At 52.4% G+C, this 16,270-nt stretch overlaps 7 protein-coding genes and 1 non-coding gene across 8 annotated transcripts; 4 read left to right on the top strand and 4 right to left on the bottom strand.

Moving 5' to 3' along the window:
* Nucleotides 1-540: 540 nt before the first annotated feature.
* Nucleotides 541-1,731, bottom strand: QC761_502010 (uncharacterized protein; the record flags this gene model as incomplete). The annotated part of the gene is made up of 1 exon (XM_062879436.1): nucleotides 541-1,731. One exon carries the CDS (start codon nucleotides 1,729-1,731, stop codon nucleotides 541-543), a length of 1,191 nt encoding a protein of 396 aa, XP_062730402.1.
* An 849-nt stretch (nucleotides 1,732-2,580) lies between these two features.
* Nucleotides 2,581-4,078, bottom strand: QC761_502015 (uncharacterized protein). The gene is made up of 2 exons (XM_062879437.1): nucleotides 3,821-4,078; nucleotides 2,581-3,314 (listed from the first exon to the last, which is right to left on the bottom strand). Exons 1-2 carry the CDS (start codon nucleotides 3,923-3,925, stop codon nucleotides 2,703-2,705), a joined length of 717 nt encoding a protein of 238 aa, XP_062730401.1. The 5' UTR covers nucleotides 3,926-4,078; the 3' UTR covers nucleotides 2,581-2,702.
* Nucleotides 4,079-5,770: 1,692 nt separating this feature from the next.
* QC761_502020 (uncharacterized protein) lies at nucleotides 5,771-7,423 on the top strand (the record flags this gene model as incomplete). The annotated part of the gene is given in 3 exon segments (XM_062879438.1): nucleotides 5,771-6,510; nucleotides 6,516-6,638; nucleotides 6,693-7,423. Coding segments are annotated over 3 exon segments (1,338 nt in total). The 3' UTR covers nucleotides 7,168-7,423.
* A 196-nt stretch (nucleotides 7,424-7,619) lies between these two features.
* QC761_502030 (uncharacterized protein) lies at nucleotides 7,620-8,684 on the top strand (the record flags this gene model as incomplete). Its single annotated transcript, XM_062879439.1, has 1 exon — nucleotides 7,620-8,684. The coding sequence occupies one exon, from the start codon at nucleotides 7,620-7,622 to the stop codon at nucleotides 8,682-8,684; it is 1,065 nt and encodes a 354-aa protein (XP_062730399.1).
* A 60-nt stretch (nucleotides 8,685-8,744) lies between these two features.
* Nucleotides 8,745-9,914, bottom strand: QC761_502040 (uncharacterized protein; the record flags this gene model as incomplete). Its single annotated transcript, XM_062879440.1, has 1 exon — nucleotides 8,745-9,914. The coding sequence occupies one exon, from the start codon at nucleotides 9,912-9,914 to the stop codon at nucleotides 8,745-8,747; it is 1,170 nt and encodes a 389-aa protein (XP_062730398.1).
* Nucleotides 9,915-11,285: 1,371 nt separating this feature from the next.
* QC761_502050 (uncharacterized protein) lies at nucleotides 11,286-12,981 on the top strand (the record flags this gene model as incomplete). The annotated part of the gene is made up of 4 exons (XM_062879441.1): nucleotides 11,286-11,602; nucleotides 11,660-12,136; nucleotides 12,189-12,297; nucleotides 12,355-12,981. The coding sequence occupies 4 exons, from the start codon at nucleotides 11,286-11,288 to the stop codon at nucleotides 12,757-12,759; spliced, it is 1,308 nt and encodes a 435-aa protein (XP_062730397.1). The 3' UTR covers nucleotides 12,760-12,981.
* Nucleotides 12,982-14,629: 1,648 nt separating this feature from the next.
* QC761_0073860 lies at nucleotides 14,630-14,714 on the bottom strand. Its single transcript has one exon. It is a non-coding gene; the product is annotated as a tRNA-Ala (tRNA).
* QC761_502060 (uncharacterized protein) lies at nucleotides 14,715-16,243 on the top strand. The gene is made up of 3 exons (XM_062879442.1): nucleotides 14,715-14,830; nucleotides 14,896-15,462; nucleotides 15,522-16,243. Exons 2-3 carry the CDS (start codon nucleotides 15,304-15,306, stop codon nucleotides 16,131-16,133), a joined length of 771 nt encoding a protein of 256 aa, XP_062730396.1. The 5' UTR covers nucleotides 14,715-14,830; nucleotides 14,896-15,303; the 3' UTR covers nucleotides 16,134-16,243.
* Nucleotides 16,244-16,270: the final 27 nt, after the last annotated feature.

Raw genomic sequence — 16,270 nt, 5'->3', positions numbered from 1 at the left:
TCGGATAGCTTTTGCACATCTTCTGCCACGGGACCGTATATAGCTCGCATGCTCACAACACTCCACTAACCGGAGCCAATTTCCCGGACATCCGACCTTGATACAGGTCCATTGCCGTCTGGCCGGGTCGCAGGTCGAGCAGCATCGGAGCGGGGTGCAGCAGGCCTTGCAAGAGGCCGCGGTGAAAGACTGGGCGACTTTGGCTTTCTTCTGGGATTCCGTGCTCGAGGCGTCTGACCCCTCCGAGTCGGAGGCTTGCCGTTTGAGCGACAGGTTGAGCAGGAGGTCGGCTGGGTTGGGGAGGGGTGAATGGGGCGCTCATACTGTGGGAATCGTGCGATGAAGGACTGTGATGATGGAGGGCTGTTACGGTGAAAGGTCAGTGTATTGTGCTCGCGCCGGAAGAGAGCGACCCAGGAACACGACATGCCAAGATTGCTTGTATTAATGCACCACGGGGTAAGTGTCGTGCTATGTCTTTATCCAGCTACATACCGACGCTATCTAACACCTGTATCAGCTATTATCCCCAGTGTCTCCTTACAAAGCCAGGCCCAAAACAGCAACACCTGCTACGATTCCGTGAACCCAACCCGCGCCCGGCGCTCCCTTGTCAGCACCAGCCGTGACCGGTCTCGACGTAGTGGATGCAGCCTGGCCGGTCGTGGTAGGGAGATAGCCTGTGTAAATTCCGGTGTAGTTTCCGTCCCAGGGCGCTGTACCCGATGGGGTGCGCGTTGCTGTCCAAGTGTGAGTTGGGGAAGTGGGACGAGGGCAGTTGGCGCCGACGCCTTGGGAGCAGCCGTAGGTCGGCTTGACGGGGGGTAGAATGGGGAGCCTGGTTGTGCCCGTGGGGATAATGCTTGGAGTGACGGGGCAGACTGTGGTTGTGAAGGGAATGGTTTTTGTGATGACGGTGGGAGCGCCGTTGCAGGGAACGGTGGGGGCGCAGGAGGTGATGGTCACGAGGGTGGTGGTGTAGATTGTAGAGGTTGTGTAGCTTGTTGGGAGGGGGGTGAGGGTCGTGGAAAGGGAGGTGAGGGTTCCGATGGGGATTGCGGTCGCTGTCCCGGTGGCTGAGGGCTCGTCAGTTACTGTGGTGCCGGGCTCCTGGGTGGTCGTGGCGGAGAGCTCAAAAGTATCAGATGCTCCGACGCTGGGGAGGTCGGACTCGACGATGGTGGAGGTTATAGTTGGCTCGGGTTCGTCGACAAGGTCGGTGCCGGTGGGCTCGGTGTCCTCGGCTGGTTCGGAGGTCAGAGGCTCTTCGGCAGTCTCAGTGGAAGTTGGCTCGTCAACGACATCAATGGAGGTCGGTTCAGGCTCCTCGATCGCATCAGTGGAGGTTGGCCCGGGTTCCTCGACGTCATCAATGGGGAGCGGCTCTTCCTCGTAGACAGGAGCGCTTGAAGAAGGAAGTGGGGACGAAAAGGTGGTCGTGACAGAGCCGCCATTGCCGACACATGTCTGACCTTCGGGACAGCACCCGTACTTGTCGTTGTCTCCGATCTGGCATTTATAACCAGCTGCACAAGCTCCCTCCTCGGTGGGGCAGCAGCTGTACTCCAAGGGAACACAACCATCTCCACAGGTCTGCTGCCCAATATCCTCGCATGTCTTGACGGGAGTCGTGACGTAGTCGCCATCTGTACGTCCTCTGAGAAGGGGAGGATACGCCCGTGCCATAGCGAGCATAGGCAAAGCGCCCAAGATCAACAACTTGGAATGCATTTTTGTTTCAACTGAAAACGAATGTAAGTAAAACGAAGGACTGGTCCGGTTGGACTAAAAATTAGCGATATCAACTATCCACCACAAGATGATGTAAAAAGAAAAGACAAGACTCAACCGGCCTCGGGATGTCGTCGAGCATTTGAGGAGCCACGGAGGGATCGGCGCCCCGTGTGTGCTTAACCATCTGTGTGATGACAACAGCCTTCCTGGCGGCTCTGGGAAATATCGGATGGTGAGATCAAGGTCACATTTCCATCCGGGCAAGTGGCGTAGATCCCATCTGTGGTCAGGGGTTGGCATCCATTTCGTACTGGCTGTCCAATGGCAACGGCGCTGTACCTCGCATGTGCATCCAACATCGCCAACCTTGAATGCTTGTCTGCTGACCAGTACACACAAAAGCTGTCAAGTGCCACATGGATACCTGACTTCATCGAGTCTTAATAAGACGGGAAGGCACCGTGAAATGAGGTGCGGACGACTTCGGCCCAACAACATGTTGAACACGAATGTCACACCAACAGCAGCGAACTTGTGTTTGCTGCTGTTGGTGGGAAGGTGTACGTTGTACTCGAGTGGTAACAAGGACCGTGCATGGCTTGGTTGGTTTGGAACCAAGTTGGAACGATGAGTCAAGCAAGGCATAGGAAGCGTCTTCCAAGACGAGCGGCGCGAATGATTTTGCAGACACCAGGTTGATGAGGAGAACAACGGGTGCTGGAAACGCGCTGGCTGTGTGTTTCTCTGTCCTACCTACCAGGTAAGGTACCTAATACTATTTCTCGTCTATCACCACATACCTTGTAAACAATAAGTCAACTAATTCGCCAAAGCAAGTCACCCTAATCGCTATCGTCGATGAGTACTATCGGCTAAATACCTTGTATTATATCTCAAACAAGCTACCTATCCATATGTATATCCAAGCCCATATCCACTTCATCAACAGGTTATAATCCAGGTTCTTCTCAAAGAGCCAACCCCATAACAGCAAAGCCGGCCATGATTCCACCAATCCAGCTCGCGCCCTGTACTCCCTTGCCAGCCCCGCCGATGACGACGGGTGCAGATGTACTTGTGCCGTTTGATGCGACCTGGCCGGTTGTGGTGGGGAGTTCGCCCGTGTAGATGCCGGTGTAGCTCGGGTTTCCAGTGCAGATGCCTGTGCAGCCGGTGGCAGATCCAGTCGCAGATCCAGTGGGAGTATATATGCCGGTGTAGTCCGCGACAGGTGTTCCAGTGCACGTGCCCGAGCAGCCGGTTGCAGTGGCAGAGTAGATGCCGGTGTAGTGGCCGCTGTCATCGTCGGCGAGTGTTCCGGTGTAGATTCCGGTGTAGTGTCCATCCCACGACCCTGTGGCTGATGCATCACCCGCGGCTGTCCATGTGTGAGTCGGGGAGGTGGGACGAGAGGTTTCGATGGATGTCGTGGTGTCTGGGTCTTGCCGGCCTCTGAGAACAGGAGGATATGCCCGCGCCATGGCTAGGATGGGCAGAGCACCCAAGACCAAGAATTTCGAATGCATTTTCTTGGTTTGGTCAAAGAAACGAATGTACCTTGAACAGAAGGAACGACTGAGCTTTGTGGACTGGAGATTAGTGAAGGTATTCACCACAAGAAGAAGGAATCAACGTCCAGACTCAACCGTCGATGAGATATCGTTGGCTTTTTAAGCTAACCACGGAAGGATCGGCACCCCAAGTCCTTGGCTCGTTGTCGATGACAACAGACCGGGAAATATCGTACGGGGAGCCTAAGGTTGCATCTCCGTCATGGCGGGTGGCGCAGACCCGATCTTGGCGTCATGGGTTTGAATCGGTCGATGGTCTAATGGCAATGGTGGTGTACTTCGTATTTGCATCCTTGTCTCAATGCTTGACTGTTGATTTTGCTTCCGTTTATAGGACGGGAGGGCGCCGAGAAATAAGATCGTGTATGTACGATGGAACGTCGGACTTTTGAGGTAGGTAACAAGGACCATGCATAGCTTGGTTGGCCCTGCGAAGTTGGAACGATAAAGGAGGAGAAGGACGATGCCCAGGGAAAAAGACATACGAACCAAGAATGAAGCAGGCAAAAACTTACCAGGTATCCAGATATCACGCGGGCTGAATGCGAAACACGATGCAAGGCTTGCGCAGCCCCATGCACAGCTATCAGGGGTAGAATTGCAAGATTTTGAAACATCATAGTGTAAAGAAGATTCTAACATCGCAGAGGTTAAGAGACATAGACTTGGAAGTGTGTTGTTTGGATCATGACGTAACGCGCTCAGGGGTAAATAGGGGTGTCAAATCGTATATGGCGTCCAAAACCGTATCAATTGTTGTGTTGTGTGAGGGTAAGTTGCCCGGGTGGCTGGAAAAGGCCGAACCCAGTCGGGAATGACCCACACCTTGAAGTTCCAGCAGTATACAGCTGGTGATTTTACATTGTCTCTTGTTCATGCTTTCTCTCGACTAATGGTCTTCTTTAACCAGCCCGTTGGGTTTTCCCCTTCCCCACGTTAAGCAGGCTGGGGCTTGGCGTTGCTTGGCCTAGACGGCGCTTACATGTATGCAGATAGTGCCAAATTTGTTTCAGGTACACGGCAAGCCCTTGATAGGCTGTGACTTAAGGACGGACTTCAACGAGCTGATCAGAATTGGACCTAGAGACCGTACGCACTACTGCAGGAGTTTGGTATTAGGTCAGGACAACACACAAACAACCCTTTCTACCGGTCTACTATTCGGATCCAATTTCGATCATTCGGGCTCCCGGACCACACCACCTTCGGGCCGCTGTCGATTTGGGCCCAGGCTCCCTCTGTGGCTGTTGAGTGTTCGCAAGGCTCTGACCTGTTGTTGGCCGGTGAAAACGGTGAAACATCCGGTCAAGTCAGTGAAGGCTCCTGCATTCGTTTTATGACTCCAGGTTAGGATGGATTCGGGATTTTAACATGAGGCTGAGATGCAGCTTAAGGTAGCTGCAGGTTGGAATGAAATCATCGCTGTCAGCTGAACATGAGACATCCCACCTTAATCGACTGAATATCAGAAGTTGCCTTGGCGAGCGTGAGCATTGTCCAAAAGTCCCAGTCGGTATCGAGAACAGTCTGGTTGCGGGCAGGGGATGGCCTAAAATGACGTCCCCGCTTTCAAAACCATGGCCGCATTGGGGGCAGGCCGGGATATTTGGGGGTTGCTGAGGCGAGCCTTGCAATGGGGTTTCAAGGCTTCCATGATAGCTCTAAATTCAACCCATTTTACTCGAACGAGGTTTCTTGATGGGAGTGATGGGACGGTGGTTGGTACCTACCTTCAACTCAGACCGCAGTCGGATTTCAACAATACTTACTGACGAAGATGCATTTATTTGAGCACGAATACATCTACAATCATAACGAAAGGAACAGGTAGTGATAGTTGAAATTGACGTGTTGGCCTACGCCCCGGCTCATAGGGCTGCAAGTGCTAGGCCGGCTAAGCTCGTAAGCCAAGGACATGCCATCTTTGCACGCCGGTCCTGGGCAGCCAATGGAAAAGTCCGCCTGGGTTGAAGAGCGCCTACAAGTCTTGACCCCTGATCTGCCCGCCACTACGGCGATACCCCTGAAATTTGGTCAATTATCATGCGTTCTCTGATGGCTTGAGCGCAGATTAACGATGTGAACATGATGTTGACCTACGTCGTCGACGCACGCCACAAGGGAGACAAACAGACCCGTTAACCGAGACGTATCTATCAGATCAGGTCGTCAGTGGCAAGGCATTCTGAGTATAAAGTCCCGTCGTTTCCCACCTCAACTCAACTCAGAGTTTATATCCTCACCCCATCGCGCAGTCTCAGGCAGGAATATAACACCGAGAGCCTCGTTCATTCGTTGGGAAGCCTTGCTACCTAGTCACTCTCTTCAGCCATTCCTTCGCTACTTACCTACACTGATATTCACTTCACATTCATTTCAACCAATCAACCCACGATCCTTCCTCAACACTGTTGCACTTTTGACAAACGCCCTTACAGTCCATTTGCTATAATCTAACTGCAAAGATGCGTTGGACACAGTTCTACTCCCCCCTTCTTGCTGGGCTCTTGGCCACTACATCTCTTGCCGCAACATGGGAGAGAGACGTCTGGGCGCCGACCTTCCGTGTCGGTGGAAAAGGAGGCAGCGAATTTGAGTTGCTGGCTGAAACCGGCCAAACCGTCCAAAAGATTCGCGTCTTCAGGGTAGCCACCACGAAGAACAAGCAAACTCTCCGGGGCATCCAGGTTACCTTCTCTGATGGCGCGACCCGAAGCGCTGGAGCATTGGAGGGTGAATCCAAAGACTACCACTTTCTACCAGGCGAATCAATCACCGAAATGACTCTGTGGGGTAACGGTGATGGAAAACGCACCGGCCGCATTCTGTTCAAAACCACCATTGGAGGCGAGTTTGATCACGGGCAAGACACAACTGGTCAAGGAAACTTTGTCATGGAGGTTGGATCGGGAATGCTCATCGGCTTTGTTGGAAGAGCAGGCAAGGAGATGGACCAGCTGTCCCCTGTTTTTATCAGGAAGCTGGCCAAAGATCCGGTGCTCGAGGATGTCCGCATTGACTCGTACAATCCCTTTGCGAATCTCGAGCTGGAGACATTAAGCACCAAAAAGGTGAAATGGGATGGAGTGGCCCACAACTGGAGCTTCGGTGACACGATCATGCGTTCTACATCCACGACTTGGACAACTTCATCGTCTACCAGTTTGACTTTCGGCATGTCCATCAAAGCTGGCATTCCGGCGTCGTGAGTGTCGAGACATCCGTGTCATGGTCTACGAGCTCTTCCTCTAGCCAGTCGACGACTCAGAGCAAAGATAAGACATTGACCTGGTCCCTTGGCGGACGGATTAATGGACCCGAGGAGGCTGTTAAGTAAGTGACACCATGCCTGCACTGTCTCACACCAGTTGCTAATGAGTTCCCTAGTTGCACGGCGCAGGTTTGGTCAGGCAACCTGAATATCGGATGGGACGGCGTTCTCGTCCTCGACACTGGTGTCAGAGTGTACAGAATACCTACTCGGGGCACTTTGAAGAGGGTAGACGTGTCCGAGGTCATTTCACAATGCAGCCCGCTGTACCCAGAGCTTGTCCGTCCCGGGTCAACCCAACCAGCTGTCCAGACTCCCACACCCACACCTACAGGCTTCCTCACCGTCACCACAACATCTCTCTCGACTCCTTCGTCTTCTCCCTCTACGGGGATCAAGCCACAGCCAGGCACCGTTGAGAACTGCGCTGAATTCCACAAGGTGGTCGCTGGAGATACATGCCACAATATTGCGCAGGGAGCAGGGATTACCTTGGACGAGTTTTACGCGTTGAACAAAAAGGTCACGATTGACTTTGAGTGCGACAACCTCTACCGCGGCTACCATGTTTGCGTTGGTCTCGCTGCATGAGGGGCGCCCTTGGATATAGTGGGAATAATCAGGGCGGGGAACCTTTCTTTACGACGGTCAGGGTGAATGGGCCAAGTGATGATGGAAGTGACTCTTTAATAATGGTTTCTTATGCGTTGATGGAAATGAGGCGTTATTTATGGGAATGAAGGTTGGTGACATTTGGACAGTCTTCACCGATATCTAACTTCATACGCTCTTTTATTTTATTTTCATCTTTTAGATAAATAACAAATTTGATACTCTCTTTAACAAACTGGAAAAATGCAATTGACCCGTGTGTGTGTCATGGTGATCTCAATTCAGGGGCTCAGGGGTAACACCCTGGCAGACCCCTAACCCTCCCTGGTCCAGCCTCGGCTATTTATGGGTCCGGTGCCGTTGACCCCTCACAACGCGCGCCTTGCTCATCATGAACGCGACCACAAGACAAGCCTTACCTACACAGCAGGATGGGCGGAGTACCGACACGACCGGCCACAAGGATCATGATCGTGGGAGACTCGATTTCCCACGGCCGTGAAGGCGACTGGACTTGGCGGTATCGAATATGGGAATGGTTTCGACAAAACAACACTCCCGTTGTGTTTGTGGGGCCGCACAAGGGCACCATCCCACCTCCTCCAGAGGACGATCGAACTCGCGATGGGGGGTACGCTCCAGATGTGGACCGAGATTTCCTCCAGGATTGCTATCATTATTCTTGGTGGGGAAAAGCAGCATGCGTCGTCAAGGACGGAATTGGCGAACAGGTCGCCACACACAAGCCGGACCTGTGTCTTGTAGAGTTGGGCTTTAACGACATTGGGTGGGGCATAAGCGATCCAGGGGGAACCCTCAAGAGCATGGAGGCCTTGATAACAGAAGCGCGCACTCACAACCAGGCCCTCAAATTTGCCATCGCGAACGTACCGCAGCGTACTATTGTTCCGGGGCTGGGTGATCTACCCGTGAGAGTTGAGACATATAACGAACTGCTCGCTCAAGCAATCCCAAGCTGGAATCAACCGTCGTCACCCGTTGTTTTGGTTCATCTTTGCGAGAACTACCTTTGCAGAGAAGGATCCTACGATGGGCTTCACCCTGGCGCTCTTGGCGAATTTGAGATTGCCCAAGCCTTCTCGCGCACGCTGCTCTCTCCCGAATTTGCCTTGACAGACAGGTCAACAAAAGAGCTCGAGATCCCTCAACCGGTGCCGCGTCGTGTGTTGTCTACGCCAGTCAACCTTGCAGCAGCGGCGTCATCGCCAAATCACGAGGGCTGGGCCAGGCTCACAGTCACATGGGACCTCGTCTACGGTGCCTACTCTTACGACATTCGAATAAAGACTGGACATGACGACGCTTGGTGGGACTGGCATCCGGTGCAGGACACACGATATCAGCTCTGGTGCTCGCCAATGCACCTCCCTACACCAGAGTGGAAGGCTCAAGTACGAGCCACCGCCGGCGAGCATGTCACATCAAACAACAGCCAATTGGTGAACGTTATTGTCGGGCAGGAGGATGATCTCTAGATGAGCATGGGTATTGTTTTATTTGCTTCATTATCATAATTCAATCGTGCAGGTCAAGGCTTAGTGCTTCTGATAAACGGCACCAGTCCTCTCAATCTCATACGCGACGTCCTTGCCACGTCCCTCGGCCTCGAGCTTCCGTACCAGCGGAAGCACCTCCTTGCCAAACTGCTCAACCTCCTGATCGTAATGAAGGAAGGCGGTCAAGAGCAAGTTGACACCCAAAGCCTTGAGCAACACAATTCTCTCGGCCACCTGCTCCTTGGTACCGACCAACTTGGTCTTGAACCCATCATTATACTGCACCAGATCATTAAACGTGCTCGTCGCCCACATGCCCTGCTTCTCCTTGGTGCTCTGGCCAGCATTCTTCACTTCCTGCGCAAACGCCTCAATCGCATCCTGGTCGGCCTTGCCCTGAATCTCCTGCAGCACTCTAATCGCCTCCTCCTCGGTATCCCTCACAATCACAAACCCATTCACCGCAAACTTGACGTGCTCCTCCCTGCCAACCTTGGCAGCCCTCGCCTTGACATCCTGAATTTGCGCCCTGAACCCCTCGAGATCATTTCCATTCATAAAATACCAATCCGCCACCTCAGCCCCATTCACCCTCGCATCCTCACTATTTCCCCCCTGGAAGATAGGCGGGTGCGGCTTCTGCACCGGCTTAGGCGCCAGCTTGTAATTCTTGAACCGGTAAAAGTCTCCCGAAAAGGTGAAACCTTCATCCTCGGGCGCGGTCCAGATACCACGCAGACACCTCATGAACTCATTCGAGCGTCTGTATCTCTCGGCGTGATCCAGCCACCACTCCCCAATGGCGTGGAACTCGCCCTTAAACCAGCCCGAGACGATGTTGACGGCGATTCTACCGTCGGTGTAATTGTCGATGCTGGCGAGCTGCTTGGCAACGACGGCTGGTGTCCAAGGGCCGGGGAGGATGGCGGCGATGACTTTGAGCTTTTCGGTGCCGTGGAGGAGGGCCTGGGAGAAGGAGACGGACTCGTGCTGTTCCGAGGCGCCGTAGAGGGCCGTGAAGCGGATTTGGGTGAGGGCGTACTCGAAGCCGTGCTGTTCGGCGGTGCGGGCGTAGGTCAGGTTGGATTTGAGGGAGGAAGAGGTGTTTTGGGGGATTTTGGAGACGACGAGGCCGCCCGAGACGTTGGGGACCCAGTAGGCGAAGAGAAGACGGTCGGGGTCGGTGTTGAGTTCGTGTGGTTGAGCCATTGTTGCTTTGTGGTGGTGGTGGTGGTGGTGGTTGTTGTTGTGTGTGTGTGTTGGCAGGGAGACGGAAAGGGGCTAACTCAGGGGTGTTGAAAACAAAGACGTCCAAGATGAGTAGCGTTGGCTCAAGCAAGCTGCAAGATAAGATCTCTTGACGTCTCGACTATCTCGCGTTCAAGAAACAAGACCGGGTCGATCACGCAATTCAGCAACTGGTTTGGGCAATCCTCTAAACATCCTGCTCGCTCTTATACACTTGGGGCCGCCGCAAAAAGTTGGGCAGTTCTCTTGACTGAGATGTGAACGCATCCCGTCATCGCACAAGGCAATGATGCCATGCGCCAACAGCATAGAGTTGGGGAGGATCTCGGTTGATCGGCCTGGTCTTGGCGTGGGGAATGCGGACCCCCAGCACGCAATCGACTAGCAAGGCGAAGCTGGCAGACTGGATCTTGGCTTCAGTCTTCCAATGACCATCACTGTAATGAAGAAAAGAACTGTTTGAAAGCGTCGCGGACGTTCGGAAATTCGGAGTGTGCTCGTTTGCTGCTTGTGCTTGAGCAGTGGGGGGTGGTGCGCACGGGGGGGTTCACGGCCAGGACGGAGGTGGAGCCGGCGAAGATAATTGGACAGCAGGTGTAAGTCGAGAGAAAGCGCAAAGCTCCATTGCAGTGGTAGCTTCCAAAGCCGCTTTTTCCTGCATCCCTCAGCTGCGGGTAGCTCTGTTATCATTTTTGGGACCTGTGGCGTCATCTGGAAGGGCGTTCACGACTGGCTGGAGTCCTAGATCGGCGGCAGCAGGAGGTTGAAGCACGCCAAACATGTCAGATCGTTAACCCATCGAATCAATCTAATCCATCTAAGACACTAAGATCTCAATGAGCATGATACTACGCAGCCTGCTGGGATTAAGGGTCTTGGTTGCTCTTCTTAGTCGCCATTTGCTGCCCATGGCTTGTGGTGTGTTCTGAAACACGCAGGCCTTCAATCCCAATAGCGCCGGGTAGAGCCGTCTATTGTTTGATTTCGGGGCGGGAAGAGTCTCACCTGCTGTTTACAAGCGTATCCTTACCAGAAAAGCGACTCACGGAATTCTGCAGGCTTTATTCGTAATACCAATCGGGAGTTTTCGTGACGAGATGGGAAGCACGATCGATGTGGTCGCCATGACAGCAGCAGAGGGATACCCGAAGGGCATGATGGCGTTGATGTGGAAGGCTATGAGCCTTAGTATAAGAAGAGGGCATACTAATCACATTCTTAACATGTAACTCTTCAGTCTACCGTCAACAGGCTCTTTCTGCCATTCCCACCATTATTTTCAAGCCTTTTGATACCCCTACACCGTGTCCCTCACAAAAAAAGCACACCATAATGGCCACTCCAGTGGTTCCTGTCATCAGCCAGGCTCCTTCCGCCACTGACCCAGCAGTCTATGCCGAGTACGAGTCGAAATGGGCGACCTATCCCACTGATGCTCAAGGCTGGCTTGAGCGTGCTCGTGAAGTTGCGGCTGTTTTGTCGGTTGATGCTGCTGCTCGCGAGAAAGCCAACAAATCCCCAAAAGCCGAGGTTGCTCTTCTCAAGCACTCTGGGCTTTTGAAGGTTCTCGGCCCAAAAAAGTACGGTGGTGGTGAGCAACCATGGAGTGTCGGCTACAAGGTCATCAGAGAAGTTGCCAAAGGCGACGGGTATGTTTCCTCTTCACTTCCACATGGCAAGCGTTTGAAGCCTAACACATGATGTAGCTCCATTGGCATGTTGCTTGGATACCACCTCTTGTGGTCACGAACAGCCCACGTGGTCGGCAATGATGAGCAGGCCGAACGGTTCCAGAAGCTCATCATTGAAAACAACTACTATGTCGGCGGCGCTGTCAACCCAAGAGACAATGACCTCAAGATCACATACGATGACTCCAACTTCATCTACAACGGCTTCAAGAACTTCACCACTGGCGCCGCTGTCTCTGATCTGATTGTCCTCGAGGGTGCCATTCATGACAGACCTGAAGAGCACATTTTTGCCATCGTTCCTACTGCCCAAGCTGGCATTCAGTTCCAGTACAACTGGGACAATGTTGGCTTGAGGTTGACGGAGTCTGGTAGCGCCAAGATTGAAGGCATCTCCGCCCCATGGACTGATGCTCTTGGTTGGGATGTGGCGACCAAGAAGCCCGACCCGGCTGTGCTGGGCATTCCTTTTCCCGCTCTCTTGCTTCCTACGTAGGTTTACCTTTACAACCATTTGTCTTGTTCTGATACTAACACAATGCAGTATTCAACTCGTGTTCAGCAATTTCTACCTTGGCATCGCCCTCGGCGCCTTGGACTTTGCCAAGAAGTACACCACAACCAGCACAAGAGCGTGGCCATACGGCGGCGATGTGAGTACCATCCTTTCCCACAATAGATAGAAAACAACGCCTAACCTGCCAAAACAGAACAAGGAGAAGGCCACCGATGAGTTCTACATCCTCTCCACCTACGGCAACTTCTTCGCCCACCTCCGTGCTGCCGAGGCCCTTGCCAACCAGGCTGGGGCCGAAGCTGACCGCATCTATGGCACCTACCAGAACAACCGAGCCGCCTTCCCCATCGAGGAGCGTGGTGAATGGGCCGAGTTGGTTGCCTCCGTCAAGGTTGTCACCACCGATGTTGGTCTTCGGGTGACAGCGGGAGTGTTTGAAGTGACTGGTTCCAGGGCAACTGCCAGCAAGGTCGGGCTGGACAGATTCTGGAGAGATATCAGAACCCACACTCTGCACGATCCGGTGGCTTACAAGAACCGAGAGCTGGGAAGATATGTCTTGCTCGGGGAGCACCCTGAGCCTACTTGGTACACGTAAATGGGATGGATATTGACACGATGGAGTAGCGGCTTAGTTTATACCCTGTAACACATGACAACCTATGCCTCTGACGCCTCCCCCAACCCCCAGCTCTCTGATTTGTGTGCTCATTGTTTCTGCGAAGTCATTTTCCGGTATAGACTAGCCCTACATAGAGTGTCAGGTGATTAAGCGAGACAAGATACCAGGTGCGTTGTAATTGACCTCAGCTAGCTAGCTACCCACCTCGGTAAGGTAGCAAAGACCAAAGCACCGCCCTCTGACCATAGAAGTCTCATAAAGCCGAAGCCGTAGCAATTACTATGGGTGTTGACAATGGCCCAATTGCCGAAACTGTTGATGTTGGGGTGGTGACTCTTACCCCCATCGTGAAAGTGTCCAGCGTGTCGTCCATATTTGTCCACCCTACACCCCGGAGCCAGTTCATTTGGATTGTCAAGTTTGAAGTCTGAATGTGTGAGGAGGCACTCGGTGGTGTTGGCATGATTATTGCCAGTTCGATGGTAGGAATTCCAGTTGCTGGGAGTGTCTCTGGTGCAATTGTGGTGTGACATGGAGAAGTAAGGATAAGCTCGGAAGCTGAGACTGATGACAGAATTGTCATCACGACATATACCGGATCTAGCTTCGTGGGAGACATGATTCTAGAATAATAGGTTCTAGCGGTGGTGAATCTCCGAGGTCTTCGAAAGGAGACTGTTGTCTTTGGACATTTCTGGTGAGGTCTTCTGACTCTGAAATGAGGCCAGTTTATAGATTTCTTGTGTTTTTGACCATATACCTAAGCAACTGCTCCAATGGTTGATGATTGTCTCATCGGAGGCAAGTGATGTGGCCTTGGAATCGGCCAGGTTTTAAGTAGTACCGGACCTGACATGGGAGACGGCCATCATGCATCTCGTTTTTAAGTTTCACTCTCCACCATCTTGCTCTTGAAGATCCGATAGGTTCCGAGCACTCCGAAGGTGGGCGCCAACTGTTCACGGCCTCGGAATATTTTTAGAATCTCACCTTTTTGCCCAGGACAAAAGTCTCTTAGTTCGATTGGATGTTGGTGACATTCGAATAGGTATGCAAGATTAGTTGGTTCGGGTGGACACCTAGGGTACTTTGAATGGTGCTAACTGATGGCAAAGGCGCAGGTTACAAAATATTGGGAGCAGTATGAGCAAGAGCTCCACGAGCTCAACCAGCTGCAGACCTGCTGTCAGGTGATCTTTTCAGCCATCAAATAACCCCGTTTCGTAGCGTAACCCATCGTTAAACGCATAGGCAGAACAGCTTGCGCACAGGACAGACCGAGAACTCTTCCACCCACCGCTCACACATTCAAGTTCGTCTTCCTGCTCCGTGTTATCGTGTGGCAGGCTGATGATCCTCAGTCTATCTAGAAATGTCAATGCGAGCGCAAGCGGCAGTCCGTAAATGGGCTTTGTTATAGTCACAGGTAGGTAGGGGCACTTTGAATTTTCGATTTGGTTTTAACTCGTATTTAGATCTTGAGTGCAGATTCGCTGGCGCTCGTCGGCCGGAAGCTTCTTGAAACCGCTGGATGTCTGTGGCCATACGATTCTACCGCAGTTGGATTGAGATATTTCTTCGACAAGATGGTTAAAGAGCGAAGAGCATAGCTACGGGCCACTGAGCGCCCCTAGCCTTCAGCCACTTGTGTGCTTTCAGTTGGGATATTCCTGAAGGTGTAAAACGGTACAAGCGCCTTCTGACGACTCTATCGGTAGGTGCCATGTTTGCGTACTTTTGCCTCATTATTCATAATTTCATACTTCAAGAGGTTAAATACCCAAGGGAGTCTTGGTACTTTGAAATGTCTTAAGGCGCATATCCGAAGTGCAAGGCCATCCAATCAGGGCGTGTGGCTCAGTTGGTAGAGCGTTCGCTTAGCATACCCACCTGTATGCGAAAGGTCCTGGGTTCGATTCCCAGCTCGTCCACAGCTTCTTTTGCATTTCTTTTTCACCTTGAATCTTTGTTTCATTTTTTAAGTTTTTTTTTACTGTCACTACCTTGTTCGGATAGAGCTCGGCGAAGAGGCAGTGAAGTGAAAAAGGTAAACAAGCCATCACATTCAAGTGTACGGATCATTGTTTATTTTCCCCTGTTGCACAAGCACAGACAGTTTTTAAGGCATTTATAAGCTCCACTTAGCTCCTCCAAGCCATGGATTTGTCAGAATATCCCACTTGGACCGCAATCATGACGAATCTTCTCGAACAGCGCGGAGAGCGAAGGGGGACAACGGTGAAACAGCTTGTGGGACAAATGGCTCTGATGTGCTGTTAGCCGTCATCCCATCCGTCCGTTTTGCAAGCTGTACACTAACAAGAGTGGAGATGGAGAAAGATAGGATGGCTTGGTGTCACAGATTACGACAGTCGTGTTTGCTTGATGGAGGGGTTGAGCACTTGAGCTGTGGGTTCATTTGACTTCGATTGAGCTACCGCTGTATACAGCCGTTGCCAAGTGGCGTCCTGGCTCAGTGTCATATATATATATGGCCCATCTCATTCCCTTTCCAGTCTCATGTTTATAGTCCTTGGAACCAAGTCACGCAATTCATCCAACATCTCGCAACATCATCTCTGCTCTCTCTTCATACTCTTTGACATCTCACACATAACCGCAGCCATGGCACCCATCGGCAAGATCTACTCCTACCCCGGCAACTACCGCGTCCACATCGTACGTCCCCCTTTCCCCCATGTTGCCCCCTCCCCTCATGATACTAAACCCCCTCCCAGGCCCAAGTCGCCGCCGACCTCAACAATGTCGAGCTGGAGTTCCCTTCTTTCCAAATGGGCGTCACAAACAAAGACCCCTCCTTCCTCTCCAAATTCCCCCTCGGCAAAGTCCCTGCCTTCTCCTCCGCAGACGACACCTTCCACCTGACCGAAGGTCTCGCCATCGCGCGCTACATCGCCTCCTCCGGCCCCGCCTCTTCCCAGCTCCTCGGTGCTGACCCCAAGACCTCCGCCTTGATCGAGCAATGGGCTCTCTTTGGCGAGTCTGAGCTTTCCGGCGCTACTATCCCCCCTCTCTTGATGGTCTTGGCCAAAATGATCCCTTATGACGAGGCAAGGTATAACCAGTGCGCTGGCAACCTGGAGAGAGCCGTCAAGAGGCTTGAGGAGGCGGTCAAGGATGGGCGAAAGTTCCTTGTTGGTGACCAGTTGACTTTGGCTGATTTGGCTGTTTTGGGGCCCATGACTCTCGCGAGCAAGTTCTTGTTTGACGGGGAGATGAGAAAGCAGGCACCTTCTGTGGAGGGGTACCTCAAGGGTTTGTTGGAGGTGCCCGAGGTGAAGAAGCACTTTGGGGAGGTGACTTTTGTTGAGAAGAGGGTTCAGGGTTAAATTTCTGGATAATGAGATATGAATTGACAAAAAAAAGTAATTGATTAGATGAGCCAAAACACCTCGCACACGGAAAGCTGTCCATGAAACCAACTCATTGTTATGTAGCCAGGCCAATATATATATACTTCATCTTT

This window comes from Podospora bellae-mahoneyi, chromosome 5 (assembly GCF_035222275.1).
Source record: "Podospora bellae-mahoneyi strain CBS 112042 chromosome 5, whole genome shotgun sequence".
NCBI classification, from domain to species: Eukaryota; Fungi; Ascomycota; class Sordariomycetes; order Sordariales; family Podosporaceae; genus Podospora; species Podospora bellae-mahoneyi.
Note: the sequence above shows the minus strand (reverse complement) of the source record. Positions and strands in the feature narration are given on the sequence as shown.

Bases quoted from the DNA above. Each gene is read 5' to 3' on its own strand.
- QC761_502015 (XM_062879437.1), bottom strand. From the start codon at position 3,925: ATGATGTTTCAAAATCTTGCAATTCTACCCCTGATAGCTGTGCATGGG. The intron at 3,315-3,820 runs GTAAGTTTTTGC...CAGTCCACAAAG, and splicing joins GCGTGATATCTGGATACCTG to CTCAGTCGTTCCTTCTGTTC.
- QC761_502060 (XM_062879442.1), top strand. From the start codon at position 15,304: ATGTTTATAGTCCTTGGAACCAAGTCACGCAATTCATCCAACATCTCG. The intron at 15,463-15,521 runs GTACGTCCCCCT...ACCCCCTCCCAG, and splicing joins GCAACTACCGCGTCCACATC to GCCCAAGTCGCCGCCGACCT.